Consider the following 17,610-nt stretch of genomic DNA (forward strand, 5'->3'; position numbering starts at 1 on the left):
CGTGTACTGCGAGCATGCGCTGACCAACTGGCAAGTGTCTTCACTGACATTTTAAACCTCTCCCTGTCTGAGTCTGTAATACCAACATGGGCACAGACCACCATAGTGCCTAAGAACACTAAGGTAACCTGCCTAAACGACTACCGACCGGTAGCACTCACATCTGTAGCCATGAAGTGCTTTGAAATGCTGGTCATGGCTCACATCAACACCATTATCCCAGAAACCCTAGACCCACTCTAATTTGCATACCGCCCCAACAGATCCACAGATGATGCAATCTCTATTGCACTCCACACTGCCCTTTCCCACCTGGACAAAAGAAACACCTACAGTTGAAGTCGGAAGTTTACATACACCTTAGCCAAATACATTTAAACTCAGTTTTTCACAATTCCTGATATTTAAACCGAGCAAAAATTCCCTGTCTTAGGTCAGTTAGGATCACCACTTTATTTTAAGAATGTGAAATGTCAGAATAATAGTAGAGAGAATCTTTTATTTCTTTCATCACATTCCCAGTGGGTCAGACGTTTACATACACTCAATTAGTATTTGGTAGCATTGCCTTAAAATTGTTTAACTTGGGTCAACCGTTTCAGGTAGCCTTCCACAAGCTTCCCACAATAAGTTGGGTGAATTTTGGCCCATCCCTCCTGACAGAGCTGGTTAACTGAGTCAGGTTTGTAGGCCTTGCTCGCACACACTTTTTCAGTTCTGCCCTCAAATTTTCTATAGGATTGAGGTCAGGGCTTTGTGATGGCCACTCCAATACCTTGACTTTGTTGTACCAAAGTGCGTTCATCTCTAGGAGACAGAACGTGTCTCCTTCCTGAGCGGTATGATGGCCGTGTGGTCCCATGGTATTTATACTTGCATACTATTGTTTGTACAGATGAACGTGGTACCTTCAGGTGTTTGGAAATTGCTCCCAAGGATGAACCAGACTTGTGGAGGTCTACAATTTTTTTTCTGAGGTCTTGGCTGATTTCTTTAGATTTTCCCATGATGTCAAGCAAAGAGGCACTGAGTTTGAAGGTAGGCCTTGAAATACATCCACAGGTACACCTCCAATTGACTCAAATTATGTCAATTAGCAAGCTTCTAAAGCCATGACATAATTTTCTGGAATTTTCCAAGCTGTTTAAAGGCACAGTCAACTTAGTGTATGTACAATTCTGACCCACTGGAATTGTAAATAATCTGTCTAAACAATTGTTGGAAAAAATTACTTGTGTCATGCACAAAGTAGATGTCCTAACCGACTTGCTAAAACTATAGTTTGTTAACAAGACATTTGTGGAGTGGTTGAAAAACAAGTTTTAATGACTCCAACATAAGTATATGTAAACTTCCGATTTCAACTGTATTCTACTAAACCAGAGTTCTAACAGCATTTTGAGAGCAATTACTGTGGATTGATAATCTAATTAAATTTGTCACTCAGACTGTAATTCCTGTTTTTGGTCTGTTTTTCTTTGCCTTGCTGTTTTCAGAATCCCTTTACATGAAGGGGTTGTGGATTCATCAGTGTAGGCTGCTGAGGACAGCTCATAATAATGGCTGGAATGGTAACAAACATGTTTTGGATACCGTTCCATTCACTCCAGTCCAGAAATTATTATGAGCCGTCCTCCCCTGGTATTCATGCATCAAAATAATGAGACAAAAGCCAGGGGAAGCTTTATCATGATGACAAAATTGGTTTTCAAAAAGTTTATTTAGATGTTATTTCTGTCAATCTTTACCCTTGAAAATGAAAGAACAACAAGCAACATAAAAAAAAATGATGCCGAGCATGACTAAGATATGGCACAAATAAAAAGCAGCAGAAACAAATCACAGTACATTCATACAATCAAAATATGATATGCATATAACCACAAACAATATTCAGGGGCAAGCAATGTAAACATTTCCCCATAAAATAAGATTTGTTCCCCAGAGTAAAAACACAAAAAAGACAGTATGATATGACTTGTAATTCCAATGAAACCATATGCACACACACGCATAATAATGTTATGCTTTGCATTGAAAGCTTGTGTTATGCATTGAAAGCTTATGTTATACACTTTCAATGCAAAACCACACATTTCATATATCACGACACTTCCCCTGGCAAAAGATATACAGGCTAGCGGATGAGACCAAACCCTTTCAAATCTAATCTGAATAGCACTGGTCATATTACTGTGATCAAACATACTGCAAGTAAGAAAACAAGTTTCTAAACTTGATAGTAGTAGTACCTCATACAGCACAAGTCACTTTGACGCTTTTAAAACATAGCTGCATTAAAGAAATTCAAATTATTGTTCTTACAACCATTTCTTTCATGCAATTAAGTAACAGGATCATGAGGTTTGGTTAACATCAAGCCGCTAACATAAGTGACCGGTGAGATTGGTTAGTTGGACATGCAATACTTTTCTATACCTCCATAAGAACTAAACAGTAAACATAGAGCTGGTTAAGAGTTCCTGATTGGCGTAGCACGTTACATACAAAGGACTTTATGCCTTAGTGAGCCTGGGGTAAATAAGTATTCAAATGAGCAGTATGGGGAGAAAATGGCATCTTTGATTTGTCCAATAAATGCTTGGCTTGGCTCATTTGAATCTATTTAAATATACATGTTAACTTCTCATCAAATGATTATGGTCGTGTTCCAGGCCAACTACATTGCAGACGTTGTACTGCATCAGCCAGTGGTTCTGTGCCCACGTCATAGACTGCGCAGTCGGGCATCAGATTGCTGTCATATGATGTGGTTAACTGATATGTTAAACACCAATCCAGGTGTTCTGAGATCTGTTTTGTGTCTGCAATGTAGTCCGCCTGGAACACGGCCTATAATAAAGTGCATCAACCATCCTGCAGGAAGCCAGTACCCAGGCTGAATGGGGTAAACTTCTGAGCCTGCTGGGCACCAATCTCAGCCACATACAGAGCCCCCGTCTTCAGGTCCAGGTCCACTAGGTGGGGCTTGACGTCTTCAGCCAATTGGATGACACTGACCACCTGGCACTGACCAATCACACCCACAGGTGGAGCCTCCAGTAGGGAGATCTGATTGGTGTTCAGCTGCACCACCACAAAGTACTTCTGGTCTGGTGTCAACCTATGGGGATAATTACTTACACTGAGTGTACATAACATTAAGGAAACCTTCATAATATTGATTTGCAGTTAGCAAAACCAGTTAGTCCATGAAAGAAAACAAAATAGGACTGACAGGTAAATCTTGGGACTATCACTACCAACCTAACAGAGTAGGGTGCGTCCTCATTGAAACAGCTTCCCCATGTTCCAAGCCAGTCTCCAGTCACAGAATTAAACACCTGGATTCGCTTGTTTCCTCTGTCAGCAACCCACACCTACGCAACACCACAACACACACTTACCATAAAATCCAAAGCTTACCATAAACCTCATAATCTGGCAGTGTGATTTCATTTGACATTTTTCTTAAATAATATGCATTATAAAGAGGAGACTACACTGAGTGTATAAAACATTAGAAACACCTTCCTAATATTGAGTTGCACACTTTTCCCCCTAGAACAGCCTCAATTCGTCGGGGGATGGACTATAAGGCGTGGAAAACGTTACACAGGGATGCTGGCCCATGTTGACTCCAATGATTCCCACAGTTGTATCAAGTTGGACAGATGTTCTTTGGGTGGTGGACCATTCTTGATACACACAGGAAACTGTTGAGTGTGAAAAACCCTGCAGTGTTGCAGTTCTTGACATACAAACCGGTGTGCCTGGCACCTACTACCATACCTCGTTCAAAGGCACTTAAATCTTTTGTCTTGCCCATTCACCCTCTGAATGGCACACATACACAATCCATGTCTCAAGGCTTAAAACTCCTCCTTTAACCTGTCTCCTCCCCTTCATCTATACTGATTGAAGTGGATTTAACAGATGACATCTATAAGGTATCATAGCTTTCACCTGGTCAGTCTATGTCATGGAAAGAACAGGTGTTCCCAATGTTTTGTACACTCCGTGTATTTATGTAATGCCCAGCTTACTAAACTCTACTTAAATTAATCGCCTCCTTATTTATTTTATTTCACCTTTATTTAACTAGGCAAGTCAGTTAAGAACAAATTCTTATTTACAATGAAGGCCTACCCGGGCCAAACCAGGACGACGCTGGGCCAATTGTGCGCCGCCCTATGGGACTCCCAATCACAGCCGGATGTGATGAAGCCTGGATTCGAACCAGGGACTGCAGTGACGCCTCTTGCACTGAGATGTAGTGTCTTAGACCGCTGAGCCATTCGGGAGCCCATATAACGCATATAATTGAAGAAAAGTTTCACATTAAATTACACTGCAAAATTATAATGTTTACAGTATTTCTTGCACTTTGCACAATTCGTTTGCACTACGAAAATGTCACCATCAATCTGTATCAGGTACAGTTCTATAAAGTTGAGTGAGATGAGACTTCAGCTTGTGAAGCATTTCAACCACGAGCTGCCTGCTTAGACATCACTTCACAATATTGGACAATAAGGTTTTGAACTTCAAGTTGTCTTCAACACAGCACTGCTTGTACAGCAGAGTCCTGCACAATGCACCTACCCTTTGATAGTTATCTACTGCCACACTATGGGGGATGTAGAACTGTGCAAGGCCCTGGCCCTTCTCTCCGTGCATCCATTGCACCTCCAGGTCTGTAGAGAAACCATATAGAGGTTATAACATGGATCACACCATGGCTATAGCATTATGTTATTTCAATGGGTAGTATCACCATTTTCTATGAATGGCCATACAAATAGAATTATCAGAACCTTAATGGGAATGTCCATTCTAGAAATTATATTTCTATGTAAATGGCATTTTGGAAGTGTGGCTCTGGCACAGAACGTAATGTTATAACCACAGAATGACATATAGAACTCATAACTTATTCTAGGCTCTCTGTGGTTAGAATGTCATCATCATGGCCTTCCCTGTAGCTCAGTAGGTAGAGCATGGTGTTTGCAACGCCAGGGTTGTGGGTTCGATTCCCACGGGGGGCCAGCACAGAAAAACAAAAATGTATGAAATGTATGCATTCACTACTGTAAGTCGCTCTGGATAAGAGCGTCTGCTAAATGACGTAAATGACGTAAATGTAAATGTAAATTTAATCACCTTTGGACAGTTTGATGAGGCGGTTGTTAATCCCTCCGTCCCCGTCCACTATGTAGATCTCCCCAGAGCTGTGGACAAAGATTTCAGCGGGCTGGTCAAACTGGAGCGGGTTGACCCCAGAGCCGGCTTCCCCCATTGAGCCCAGCACCTGGAGCAGCTTGCCCGAGGGAGAGTACTGCTTAATGGAGTGACCATACGGGCCTACAACAGATTGGATAGGAAAAGTACAGTAGTCACTCAAAACACAGACTACAGCAGCGTTCTAAGCAATGAGATAGCAGACAGGTCAAGGAGGCTCATATTTTGGGAAATAGATGAGGTTGTGTAAAAACTGTTTTCTATTAGGCAAGGTACTTTAGCTGGATCCATTGTTTATCAACCAGATGTGTGTATGACTAACAAGGTAAATACACCGTATTTTGTCAATACTAACGTGTTTAGTACATAGAATACGTTCACAATAGCGCTTATTTTAGTTTTCCGTTGCAAAATGTTGTCCATTGCGTGTCCTAATGAACACGACCCAGGGCCCGGTTTCCCAAAAGCATCTTAAAAAGCATATGCCTTTAAAAAGCAACAAATCCCTTTGAAAATGGCCTATGTGGCATCGATATGAGTCAGTTATTTTAGAGTCAAAATTGACTACAAAGTGTAAATAGGATGATTTTGGTCATGCAGTCAGTCTCGTCTAAAACAGAGTTTGGAACATCTGTGTGTCACACCGGTAAATTAAGGTTAAGTTTTGATTTGACAATGTCCATTTGCCCACTAACATAAGGTGAATACCTGGGATAGGATAAAGTAATCCTTCTAACCCCCCCCTTAAAAGATTTAGATGCACTATTGTAAAGTGGTTGTTCCACTGGATATTATAGGTGAATGCACCAATTTGTAAGTCGCTCTGGATAAGAGCGTCTGCTAAATGACTAAAATGTAAAAATGTAAAAAATGTGAACATCTGCGGTGATTGCTCTCTATCCAATAGCATAGACAGTGAGACAGATCTGCCCAGCAGCTCCGACTGTTTACATAAGACTACACTTCGTAAATGTTTTTACTTGAGAAATACTGCACCAAATACCTTGGTTAGATGCAAAATTGTGCATCTAAAACATCCTCGGCCAAAATGTAAAAATGTATTACAGATTTCATGAGTTCTTAGATTAATTCTGGGAATTTTGAGGAAGTGAAATAGGCTTCTGCATCTACAGTGTCTCATAGGGAACAAACATTAACCAAATGCGGAATCGGTCAAGAAACACACCTCTAAGACCGAAATCTAGTTTTCTAATGAGCGATAGAAAAACACGTGCAAATCGCCCTGTTCAGTGGCTCTTTATGGCTAAGTTCATCGTTAGAACCTTCGTAGGACCATCGTTAAATCTCTGAGTGGTTTCCCAAAACTATCGTTAACGTTGCACTTGAAAACACTCGTAATCTGAACCCTACATTAGACCACTTGTAGAACAGCTAAATGCGTTGTTAGATGCTTTTTTGCCCTCCCGCGTCACATACACAGAAGATCTCCGCTAAACATAGAACCACATGGTTTATCCTTCTCTCTGTGACCTCAATAACTTCAGAACAAAGTTGACTACATAAACAAAGTTGCCAATGTCTTTGCAATTGATACAAACAAGCAACATATAAAAATATGCTTCAAATACAAACCGAGATGACTGCATTAAAAGATAAACAAGTAAACTATGTTCAATCAATTGAGTTCTATTTGCTACTTGTAAGCTACGATCTGTAATTTGTCAAAAAATATTTAATGGTGCAGCCGAACATGTGCGCAACATGCAAAATCTGTGATTTAGAGCATTTTTATTGGGTAAGCATTAGAATATTTGCAGCCGTAGATAGTAATATCTCTATAGGAGCTGAAACGGCATCAGTATTGTGAAATACAGCGTATTCGGAAAGTATTCAGACCACTTCACTTTTTCCACATTTTGTTACATTACAGCCTTATTCATCAATCTACACACAATATCCCATTACTCACTCAGTACTTTGTTAAAGCCACTTTGGCAGTGATTACAGCCTCGAGTCTTCTTCGGTATGACGCTACAAGCTTGGCACACCTATATTTGGAGAGTTTCTCCCATTCTTCTCTGCAGATCATCTCAAGCTCTGTCAGGTTTGATGGGGAGCGTCGCTGCACAGCTATTTTTAGATTCTCTCCAGACATGTTTGATCAGGTTGAAGTCTGGGCTATGGCTGGGCCACTCAAGGACATTCAGTGACTTGTCCCGAAGCCACTTCTGCGTTGTCTTGGCTGTGTGCTTAAGTTCGTTGTCCTGTTGGAAGGTGCACCTTCGCCCCTGTCTGAGGTCCTGAGCAGGTTTTCATCAAGGATCTCTCTGTACATTGCTCCGTTCATCCTTGCCATCGACCCTGACTAGTCGCCCAGTCCCTGCCGCTGACAAACATCCCCACAGCATGATGCTGCCACCACGCTTCACCGTAGTGATGGTTCCAGGTTTTCTCCAGACGTGACGCATGGCATTCAGGCCAAAGACTTCTATCTTGAGATGGGAGAACCTATAAGGACAACCATCTCCACAGAGGAACTCTGGAGCTCTTTCAGAGTGACCATCGGGTTCTTTTTTAGGAAGAGTCTTGGCGGTTCCAAACTTCTTCCATTTAAGAATGACAGAGGCCACTGTGCTCTTAGGGACTTGCATTGCCTCAGAGATTTTGGAGTTCCCCAGATCTGTGCCTCGACACAATCCTGTCTCGGAGCTCTACGGACAATTCCTTTGACCTCATGGCTTGGTTTTTGCTCTGACATGCACTGTCAACTGTGGTACCTTATACAGACAGGTGTGTGCCTTTCGAAATCATGTCCAATCAATTTCATTTACCACAGGTGGATTCCAATCAAGTTGTAAAAACATTTCAAGGATGATCAATGGAAACAGGATGCACCTGAGCTCAATTTCAAGTTTCATAGCAAAGGGTCTGAATACTTATGTAAATAAGGTATTTTTTTAATAGATTTTTTTTATAGATTTGCAGACATTTCTAAAAACCTGTTTTGCTTTGTCATTATGGAATATTGTGTGTAGATTGATGAGGAACATGTTTTATTTAATCAATTTTAGAATAAGGCTTTAATGTAACAAAATGTGGAAAAAGTGAAGGGGTCTGAATACTTTCCGAATGCACTGTAATTACAATGTTGAGGAAAGAGCTGAATGAAGCTGATCCGAAAGCAGCACTCCCTTCCTTTTGATCCTATCAGTATCGACACATACTCCAACGACACACTTAGCAACCATTCTCTCTGCATGGTGTTTTGGGAAACGCATGCTACATCTTCAGCCGCTGTAGGAAAGGTGCATCGTTACACTCATAAGCTTAAGTTCCATCTCTATCGGGAAACCGGGTCTAGGTCTGCTGTGAGGCCTCACCGTTTCCTACGTCCGTGACCCACACGGTGGGGTTGGTGGCGGCATCGGCCAAAAAGATCCCATGGGGCATCTCCAGGGTGCTCGTGTTCCAGGCCTGTAGGAACTCTCCGTCTGTTGTGAACACCAGCACCTTTGGCACCGTCTCACCTCTCTGTGACATAGAAGTTTGGTTATTTAATACCTAATAGCCTACATTGCCATCTATTTTGTACAGCACATCTGTACTCAGCACTGTTTTTACAATGATAATGTTATGTTAATCTGTTTTTTTAAGCCTTGCTTTTTCTTTTCCCTTTGTCTCTTTAAGTTTTGTATCATAACACCATTGGTTATAAATCAAATACAGGACATCAAATACAGGACATCAAGATAACATACTGACCTGTGCAACATATACTACACCGGCATACTGGTTGACAGCCACTCCAAATACCTCGCCGCTGAAAAGCTCGGGATATTTGGGCCAGTTGATATCCAATTTGTACAGTGGTCGCCCAAGAAGTCTGTAATCTGGTTTTAGGCCAGATGTTTCCAATTGCTGCCAAAGAAACAAAAAACATTGCCTTATGCATTCTAATGGGAAATTATTGATTAGGCCTAATTATTTTGCTGTATTTGATTTACTGTTGATATGGATTGATATGTAATAAACTTGATGGTACAGTGCCTTCAGAAAAAGCATTCACTCTGCTTGACTCTTTCCACATTTTGTTGTGTTACAAGGTGGAATTAAAATGGATTTAATTGTCATTTTTTTGGCAACGATCTACACAAAATACTCTAATGTCAAAGTGGAATATATATTTTTTATACATGTTAGAATTTATGAAAAATAAAAGACTAATATATATTGATTAAATAAGTTAAATCAATACATGTTATAATCACCTTTGGCAGCGATTACAGCTGTGAGTCTTTCTGGGTAAGTCTCTAAGAGCTTTGCGCACCTGGATTGTACAATATTTGTACATTATTCTTTTTTAATTCTTCAAGCTCTATTAAGTTGGTTGTTGATCATTGCTAGACAGCCATTTTCAACTCTTGCCATAGATTTTCAAGACGATTTAAGTCAAAACTGTAACTAGACCTCTCAGGAAAATTAATTGTCGTCTTGGTAAGCAACTCCAGTGTATATTTGGTCTTGAATTTTAGCTTATTGTCCTGCTGGAAGGTGAATTTGTCTCCCAGTGTGGGAAGTAGACTGAACCAGGTTTTCCTCTAGGATTTTGCCTGTGCTTAGCTCTATTCCATTTCTTTTTATCCTCAAAAACTCCCTAGTCCTTGCTGATGACAAGCATACCTATAACATGATACAGCCACCACCATGCTTGAAAATATGAAGAATGGTACTCCGTGACGTGTTGTGTTTGCCCCAAAGATAACGCTTTGTATTCAGGACATTACTTTGCCAATTTTTTTGCACTTTTACTTAAGTGCATTATTGCAAACAGGATGCATGTTTTGGAATATTTTTATTCTGTACAGGCTTCCTTCTTTTCAAGCTGTCATTTAGGTTAGTATGGAGTAACTACAATGCTGTTGATCCATCCTCAGTTCTCTCTTATCAGTCATTAAATTCTGTATCTGTTTTAAAGTCACCATTGGCCTCATGGAGAAATCCCTGAGCGGTTTCCTTCCTCTCCGGCAACTGCGTTAGGAAGGACGCCTGTATCTTTGTAGTGTCTGGATGCATTGCTACACCATCCAAAGTGTAATTAATAACTTCACCATGTTCAAAGGGATATTCAATGTCTGCTTTTTTTACCCATCTACCAATAGGTGCCCATCTTTGTGAGGCATTTGGAAACCTCCCTGGTCTTTGTGGTTGATTCATTGCTTGAAATTCACTGCTTGACTGAGGGACCTTCCAGATAATTGTATGTGTGGGGTACAGAGATGAGGTAGTCATTAAAAAATCATGTTAAACACTATTATTGCACAGAGAGTGAGTCCATGCAACTTATTATGTGCCTTGTTAAGCACATTTTTACTCCTGAACTTATCTAGGCTTGCCATAAAAGGGGTTGAATACTTATTAACTCAAGACATTTCAGCTTTCCATTTTGTATTAATTTGTAACAATTTCTAAAAACAAGATTCCACTTTGACATTATGGGCTATTGTGTGTAATGACAAAAAAAAATCTAGAATTAACCCATTTCAAATTCAGGCTGTAACACAACAAAATGTGTAAAAATTAAAGAGGTGTGAATACTTTCTGAAGGCACTGTATGTGCGGGGAGATGCAGACAGATGCATTCCATTGGGGGTAGGAAAACAGGATTTACCGTGTGTTTAAGTACCATATTTAATTAAGTTGTTTTCTATCGGTTGTAACTAAGTACTACCTTTGACCTGTTTAGCTGCCAGTATCAAATGTCTGCCAGTGTTGAATAACAGATAAAGAATCTGTGACACTGTGTGATTCTGTAGCAGCTGATATTGTGACTTCCTTCAAGCCTCTCAGGCTGGTGTTTAAAGAACGTTCTGTAGTGTATGGGCCAGACATTTTCATTAGTACTGTTCTGGAGGTGTCTCCTTGTTGCAACTTGTAATAAACCGGACAGATTTTTTATTGATATTATCAACGACTGCTTTCTTTTTTTATTCACCTGAAAATCCCCTTTACACATTCCAAGATAAAAAAACATGTATTTATTCAGTTTCATGATGGTTCCCACAAACAAAGTTTCTAAACCCAGAGGCGCAACAAAGCAAAACTTCCGGGGAATGCTTGAGATCAGAACAAGCCGGGGTTTGGGATTTGAGAAGTCAATGACAGAAGTGAAATATTCTTCCTTAGTTGTTAATTCTCTCAAAATCTAAAGGCACAACCTAGATTCGAGCCAATATCCTAAGTAGCTAAACAAGTTATTACTCCAACCTTGTGAAATTGACACGTTTTCATTTTGGTCAAAAGCAATTTTATATCGAAGGAGTGTCTTTAATTTTTGACGGCCTGCACATTCGCAGTTCGGCGCCAGACAACCTTTAGACCCGATGATGTGTTTCTGCATTAGCTTATCACAGACAGAAGGGGTAACCCAGACACGTCACAAGGCTATCAAGCTGAAGCATCCGTTTACAACGTTTTCTCACCACCAAATGTGGTAGTGAGTGGAAGTCCAGTCGCAGGTAGTGGGAGAGGATGACACTAGGTGAAACTGGGCCGACATTCTGCACATTTTGTCATCTATGAAAAATCTGATTTCAATCAATTTTTCTGTTCCCAAAACTAAAAACTCTGTTCAGAACACAGTGTACAAAGTTTTACGGAGTCTATGCTTTTCCAAAGTTGAAAAAAAATGTGTTTTTAGGAGTGCAAGGTCGAATTGAGTTTGTGCAGTTTTCATACTTCACAGGTGGTGTTCCCTAATGGAAATATACAAATACATGCTCAAACCTGCCCTACCTCCTTGCTTGTTCTGCCCACTATGCTTCATTTGCTCCCACTGTAAACGACACAGATTAACTATTTTTGGTTTAGCTAGCCAACGTCACCATAACATCGCCAACAAGCGTGATCGGGGATTTATATTGGAGAAGCAGTTTCTGCCTATCTTCACAGTACCACAGTATCAGTCATAATACCCATAAAACCTAGCGGTCAAACAGGGAAATGGTTCCCATCAAACAAGTGTGTTCGCAATACTCCCTTAATAAAAGACCTTCGCTTCAGAAATTAGAAAAAAAGCTTCAATATTACTGTATGTCCATTTTGAGATGCTGTGGTGAGTATACACTTCCTGAAAATAGTCAGAATTAATCAAAGATAAAATTAATGACAGATTTCTTGAGTTGACATTTTTTCAGAAGAGATCTTAGTTGCGCAATTTTACATCTAAGATGTTTGGTGCAGTAAATTAAAAAATGTGCATGAAAACGAGTCGTCTCTCATTGAATGACAACAAAGTCTTAATTGAAGAATCCCTACTGTTGACCAATCACAGACAAAGGGGTGTAGACTTCGGCTTGCCACTATAAAAAAATGGGTGCCCAAACAGCCGAAAAAAACCTCACCGAAGTCCAAAACGTCACAAAATATTGTCATATTATATGTACAAACTCTACCAAACTGTTTCGTCTGGAAAGCAAGCGGTCACCTTTACCCTGCCGTGACGTTTTGATAACCGTTTAAATCTCTCTAGTACAAGGTGATTTATCAATATATTCACCTGTACCCCCCCCCCCCCCCCAAAAAAAAGAACTACTGATTAGCTGCTAATGTGGCTATCATAAAGAACCACAAATACCATGATTGGAAGAGACTGCTGAATTGAGGCAAAGGTAACAATGTCTGAATTAACTATCTAATATCTAAATATAGTAATGAATAAATTAGCTACATTTTTTTAAATTGACAATTCTGTTAACTGTCTTGCGCAAGTTTTAAATTGACATAATACCTGTTAGCAAAGGTGTCAGCTAGAGATGACGTGCAGGAGCTTGTAGGGATTTGTAGTTTTGCATGATGTCTACTTTGATGCTAATTAGCATTTAAGAATTTGAGATTAAATAGAGCCGAATATATTGATAAAAATCACCTTGTCCGAGAGAGAGATTTACATGGTTATCAAAACGTCACGCCAGGGTCAGCCTACACAAAACACAGTCCTTACTTGAAGTGTTTCTAAAATCCCCAAAGGGTAAAATTAATGCTAGAAATCAATTGGAACCATTTCCCTGTTTGGCCGCTAGGTTTTATGGGTATTATGACACTTCCACTGTGGGGTTTTATACTGTACTGTCTTTGGGCTTGTTCTACATTGCATCCGACTGATTCATCTCCAAATCATTTTGCACAATAATGAACTACTCATTAATATTTGTAGATCAGTCAGTCACTATTTACATCATGGATTTGATGGTCTCAAACAGGGCCTTTACCACAACCCATCCCGTTGTTCAACTGATCGTTCAGTACAAAGACGTACTGAATGCAGCTCAGTATTTTGACAGGATATCTTAACAGGACAGACAGGATCCTGTTCTAAAACAGACAGTTTGTTCTGAACAGGGTTTTAAGTGAGAAATAATTTTGTAATCTATGTATTAGGGCACATATGACAAGTAACTATTGATTCTGGCAACTGTTAGCTAACTCAACAAGGGCAAGGAAGGACATGATGCTGACAGTCAGCAAAACAGGTAAGTCAATACCATAAAAACAATTGAAAGGAGCTACGTACCTGTGAATTTATTGAACCATATAATACCACCATAAGCAGAAAAAGTGTCCCCATTGTCGTCACTATCAAACACAAATGATTTCGTCTTTTCATGGGGAAACCTTGAAGGTTAACAATCAAATATATCGGGCGCTTCCACCCAACTAAGTCTTTTCGTCTGATTCAAAGGTGCTAACGCCACTTCCTATTGTGATCACATGACGATGTTCGCGGATGAGGTCACGTGGTCTTGGGTACATTTTGTCTGAGAGGTTATTTCCATACGTAGCGAGTCTGCTAGCTAGAAGTGGTCAAGTCTTTTACATTAGGTCTTGCAAAAATGTCCAAACTACAGTTGTTGAATGTGTTTCTTACCAAGCGACTAACCGCGGTTGCTGTGGAGATATACGTAGAAGTGGAAAAAACGATAACAGAATACCAGGACGAAATTTCCAGTTCAAAGGAGGAGATCAAGCGTTTACGACGGCTGCTAGATTTGGTTTTCAGTCCGGAGATAAAATTACATCGAGCAGGTTTGTAGCAACTACTGTGTCGAGTCATGGTTTGAAGCATGTAATGTAGGCTACGACCCTAATGGCCAAAGTTACCGTTCATCGTGCGATGGTTGCGGCCATGGGGAGAAAGTGGGATTGGGAATAAGGGTTTCCCAAACATAGTCCCTGTAAACCGAGGTAAAGACAGTTTCAGGTTGGATATTCGCCTGCAGTTTTCCTTGCGTCAACCAACAGTAGTTAGGGACCGTCAACATAGTGACAAATCAAATTGTTCAAATTTCAATAGCTCTTTAACCATTACTCCTTACACTTTCAAAACTGGTTGTAGCTAACCCGATGGCATAGGCACACATTGCACATTCTTTAGTTTGTCCATTTTCAGCTCATGGTTTTACATACATTTTTCTAAATCTAACATTTCAATAGCTCCTTGGTCATGTGACCTAATGTCTGCTGACTACCCTTCTATATTGCACACTCTTGTTTGTGTACTGTAAAATCATGCAGTGTAACGTACATTTTTCATAGTTTCATATTTGCAATAGCTCTTTGGTCATGTCAATTACACACCTAAGAAGCATGCAGTGGATATACACCCATATTGCATAACCTCTAGTCATGTATCTTCTATATTGTTGTAGATTAATATTCGTTTGACAATTAGGGGGTTCAGTCCAGTGTTGTGTTTACCCATTTCTTTATTTATCTACAATAATTGGTAGTTGTAAGTACTTATTTTCCCTGTTTAAAATTTTTCCACAGTATTTAACAGTGGTACACAATAGGAGAGAGACAGATAATATCTCCTTTCGTCGTTAATATCAACCATAAAGGAAAAGGGCAAAGTACGAGAGTCATGCTATTAATTGTCCAAATCAGGGATGGAGAGTGAGCTAGTGAGGTAGGCTGCAGTGGGTATGCTGGTCAATACAGTAAATAAATGAATAAAAATGTAATATTGACAAATTAAACAAATTGTAGACCTTTAATCTTTTCCAACATGTCAATAGACACTTAATTAAAGTTAAGTATGAAACTTAATTGATGTACATTTCAGAGCCTCTTCAGTGTGGATTGGGTATACCATACATTTTCAACAACAAAGACTGCACTTCCAGTTTGTTCTTTACTCTGAACTCTTTTGTCTTCATTCCTAGGCACAGCACATGGAACCACCGTTGGCATGCAAAACATTCAATCAAAACAACAAAGCGTAACACGTTATAAATAATATCAAATATCAATGCAGAATGACGAATTAGTCATCCATTGTGTTATATCATAAATTGTCTTACATGCCGTCACTGTTGTCAAAAGATTATAAACATGTTTAAAAAAGTTACTAACCCAGTCAGTCTTTGGGCCACATCCAGGTTCTTTATCAGTGGCACACATGAAGCAGTTGTTGGCTTTGTTGAACTTTGAAATCATAGGCATGAACTGAACATATGGCTGTCCCACACAACTACATAAAAATAAAGAATTTACATTTACTTTGAATTAAATGTCATTACATACCAGACATTTTTAGTATATCCTCAGCCATTTATTTTCGCAGTTGCTCCATGTGTTTTTGAAGGTTCCATATCAATTTGGGAGGGGATGTTGGGGAAGTTCTGTGCAACTTCATTGGCCATCTACACCAAAAAATAAAATGGGTCAAAACTCTAATTGTCACATAACAGCTAACAATTCATTATTTAAAATATAACTATCAAACCTGCATTACAAAGACCCCACAGCTGAAGGTGTCCTGCTGCATGGTGTGAGTTATTTCCCCTCCTTTCCACTTTATGTCCGCCCAGTCGTCTTTTCCATGGCAGGATCTTCTCATTTTGAAGTATTCTCTTTTTTTATGTAAAAAAGAATGGAATTATGATTACTTATAGGCAAATGAATACACAAGCCAAATTTGTATACTGTTTTCCTTATCACTATAATCTAGTAGTAATTTATTAGTAGAGGTAATTTCCTTTTATGCCCCATTCTACACACAGCCTAAATTATAGGCACTGAACCTTTTACAGGACAATAATAAAAGTAGCATATAGGATCCAACCCTATCACAGAGTGAATAAATGTAGAGCGTTTGTAGACTTTAAAAAATATATATTAAGTGACAGTTTCATCAGTATGTGCTTAAAGAAAGTCATATCACAGATGACAGTGCCCACCAAATCTATGACAATAGAGGATGAATTGTAAACACCAAAGTGTGTTTGTCAAAATAATATCTGAAAATGTCAGTTGTTGAACATAATACTTCTATTTGCAATGGCAATTTATGATATATGCAGTTGAGGAATATTCCATGTACCAACACTACATGTAGGATGGACATAAGACATTTCCACATACAGTATTTAAAAAATAAAAAATAATCACCTTTTATTCAACCAGGTAAGCCAGTTGAGAACAAGTTCTCATTTACAACTGCGACCTGGCCAAGATAAAGCAAAGCAGTGTGACACCAACAACAACACAGAATTACACATGGAATAAACAAACGTACAGTCAATAACACAATATAAATGTCTATACAGTGTGCGCGAATTAAGTAAGATTAGGGAGGTAAAGCAATAAATAGGCCGTAGTGGCGAAATAATTACAATTTCGCAAATAAACACTGGAGTGAGATGTGCAGAAGATGAATGTGCAAGTAGAGATACTGTGGTGCAAAGGAGCAAAAAAAATGTATATATAAAATAATTAACAATATGGGGATGAGGTAGTTGGATGGGCTATTTACAGATGAGCTACGTAAAGGTGCAATGATCTGTAAGCTGCTCTGATAGCTGATGCTTAAAGATAGTGAGGGAGATATGAGTCTCCAGCTTCAGTGATTTTTGCAATTCGTTCCAGTCATTGGCAGCAGAGAACTGGAAGGAAACGCGGCCAAAGGAGAAATTGGCTTTGGGGGTGACCCGTGAAATTATACCTGCTGGAGCGCGTGCTACGGGTGGGTGCTGCTATGGTGACCAATGAGCTGAGATAAGGCAGGGCTTTACCTAGCAAGGACTTAGATGACCTGGAGCCAGTGGGTTTGACAATGAATATGAAGCGAGGGCCAGCCAACGAGAGCATACAGTTCGCAGTGGTGGGTAGAATATGGGGCTTTGGTGACAAAACGGATGGCACTGTGATAGACTGCATCCAAAGTTCTGGGACAGTGTAAAGTCCATGGAGAATAAGAGCACCTCCTCCCAGCTGCCCACTGCACTGAGGCTAGGAACACTGTCACCACTGATAAATCCACTATAATTGAGAATTTCAAAAAGCATTTTTCTATCGCTGGCCATGCTTTCCACCTGGCTATCCCTACCCCGGTCAACAGCACTGCACCCC

General features: G+C 39.8%; 2 protein-coding genes across 2 annotated transcripts in view; one reads left to right on the forward strand and one right to left on the reverse strand.

Moving 5' to 3' along the window:
- Nucleotides 1-1,701: 1,701 nt before the first annotated feature.
- On the reverse strand, nt 1,702-14,030 carry LOC106603770 (NHL repeat-containing protein 3). The gene is made up of 7 exons (XM_014197830.2): nt 13,772-14,030; nt 8,965-9,120; nt 8,583-8,733; nt 5,164-5,364; nt 4,606-4,697; nt 3,268-3,380; nt 1,702-3,124 (listed from the first exon to the last, which is right to left on the reverse strand). Exons 1-7 carry the CDS (start codon nt 13,862-13,864, stop codon nt 2,869-2,871), a joined length of 1,062 nt encoding a protein of 353 aa, XP_014053305.1. The 5' UTR covers nt 13,865-14,030; the 3' UTR covers nt 1,702-2,868.
- Nucleotides 14,023-17,610, forward strand: part of LOC106603771 (zinc finger protein 525) — a 31,771-nt gene continuing 28,183 nt past the window's right edge. Inside the window, exon 1 of the mRNA XM_014197831.2 lies at nt 14,023-14,283. Within this exon, the coding sequence (XP_014053306.1) occupies nt 14,091-14,283 (193 nt within the window). The 5' untranslated portion in view covers nt 14,023-14,090. The remainder of the gene's footprint in view (nt 14,284-17,610) is intronic.

The sequence above is a fragment of the Salmo salar genome, chromosome ssa04, assembly GCF_905237065.1.
Source record: "Salmo salar chromosome ssa04, Ssal_v3.1, whole genome shotgun sequence".
Classification (NCBI taxonomy): Eukaryota; Metazoa; Chordata; class Actinopteri; order Salmoniformes; family Salmonidae; genus Salmo; species Salmo salar.

Excerpts from the sequence above, each read along its gene's own strand:
- LOC106603770 (XM_014197830.2), bottom strand. The coding sequence starts at position 13,864 with ATGAAAAGACGAAATCATTTGTGTTTGATAGTGACGACAATGGGGACA. Across the intron at positions 5,365-8,582 it reads GGTCACGGACGTAGGAAACG|GCCCGTATGGTCACTCCATT; the intron begins GTGAGGCCTCAC and ends AATCTGTTGTAG. Across the intron at positions 3,125-3,267 it reads GACGCACCCTACTCTGTTAG|GTTGACACCAGACCAGAAGT; the intron begins GTTGGTAGTGAT and ends TTATCCCCATAG.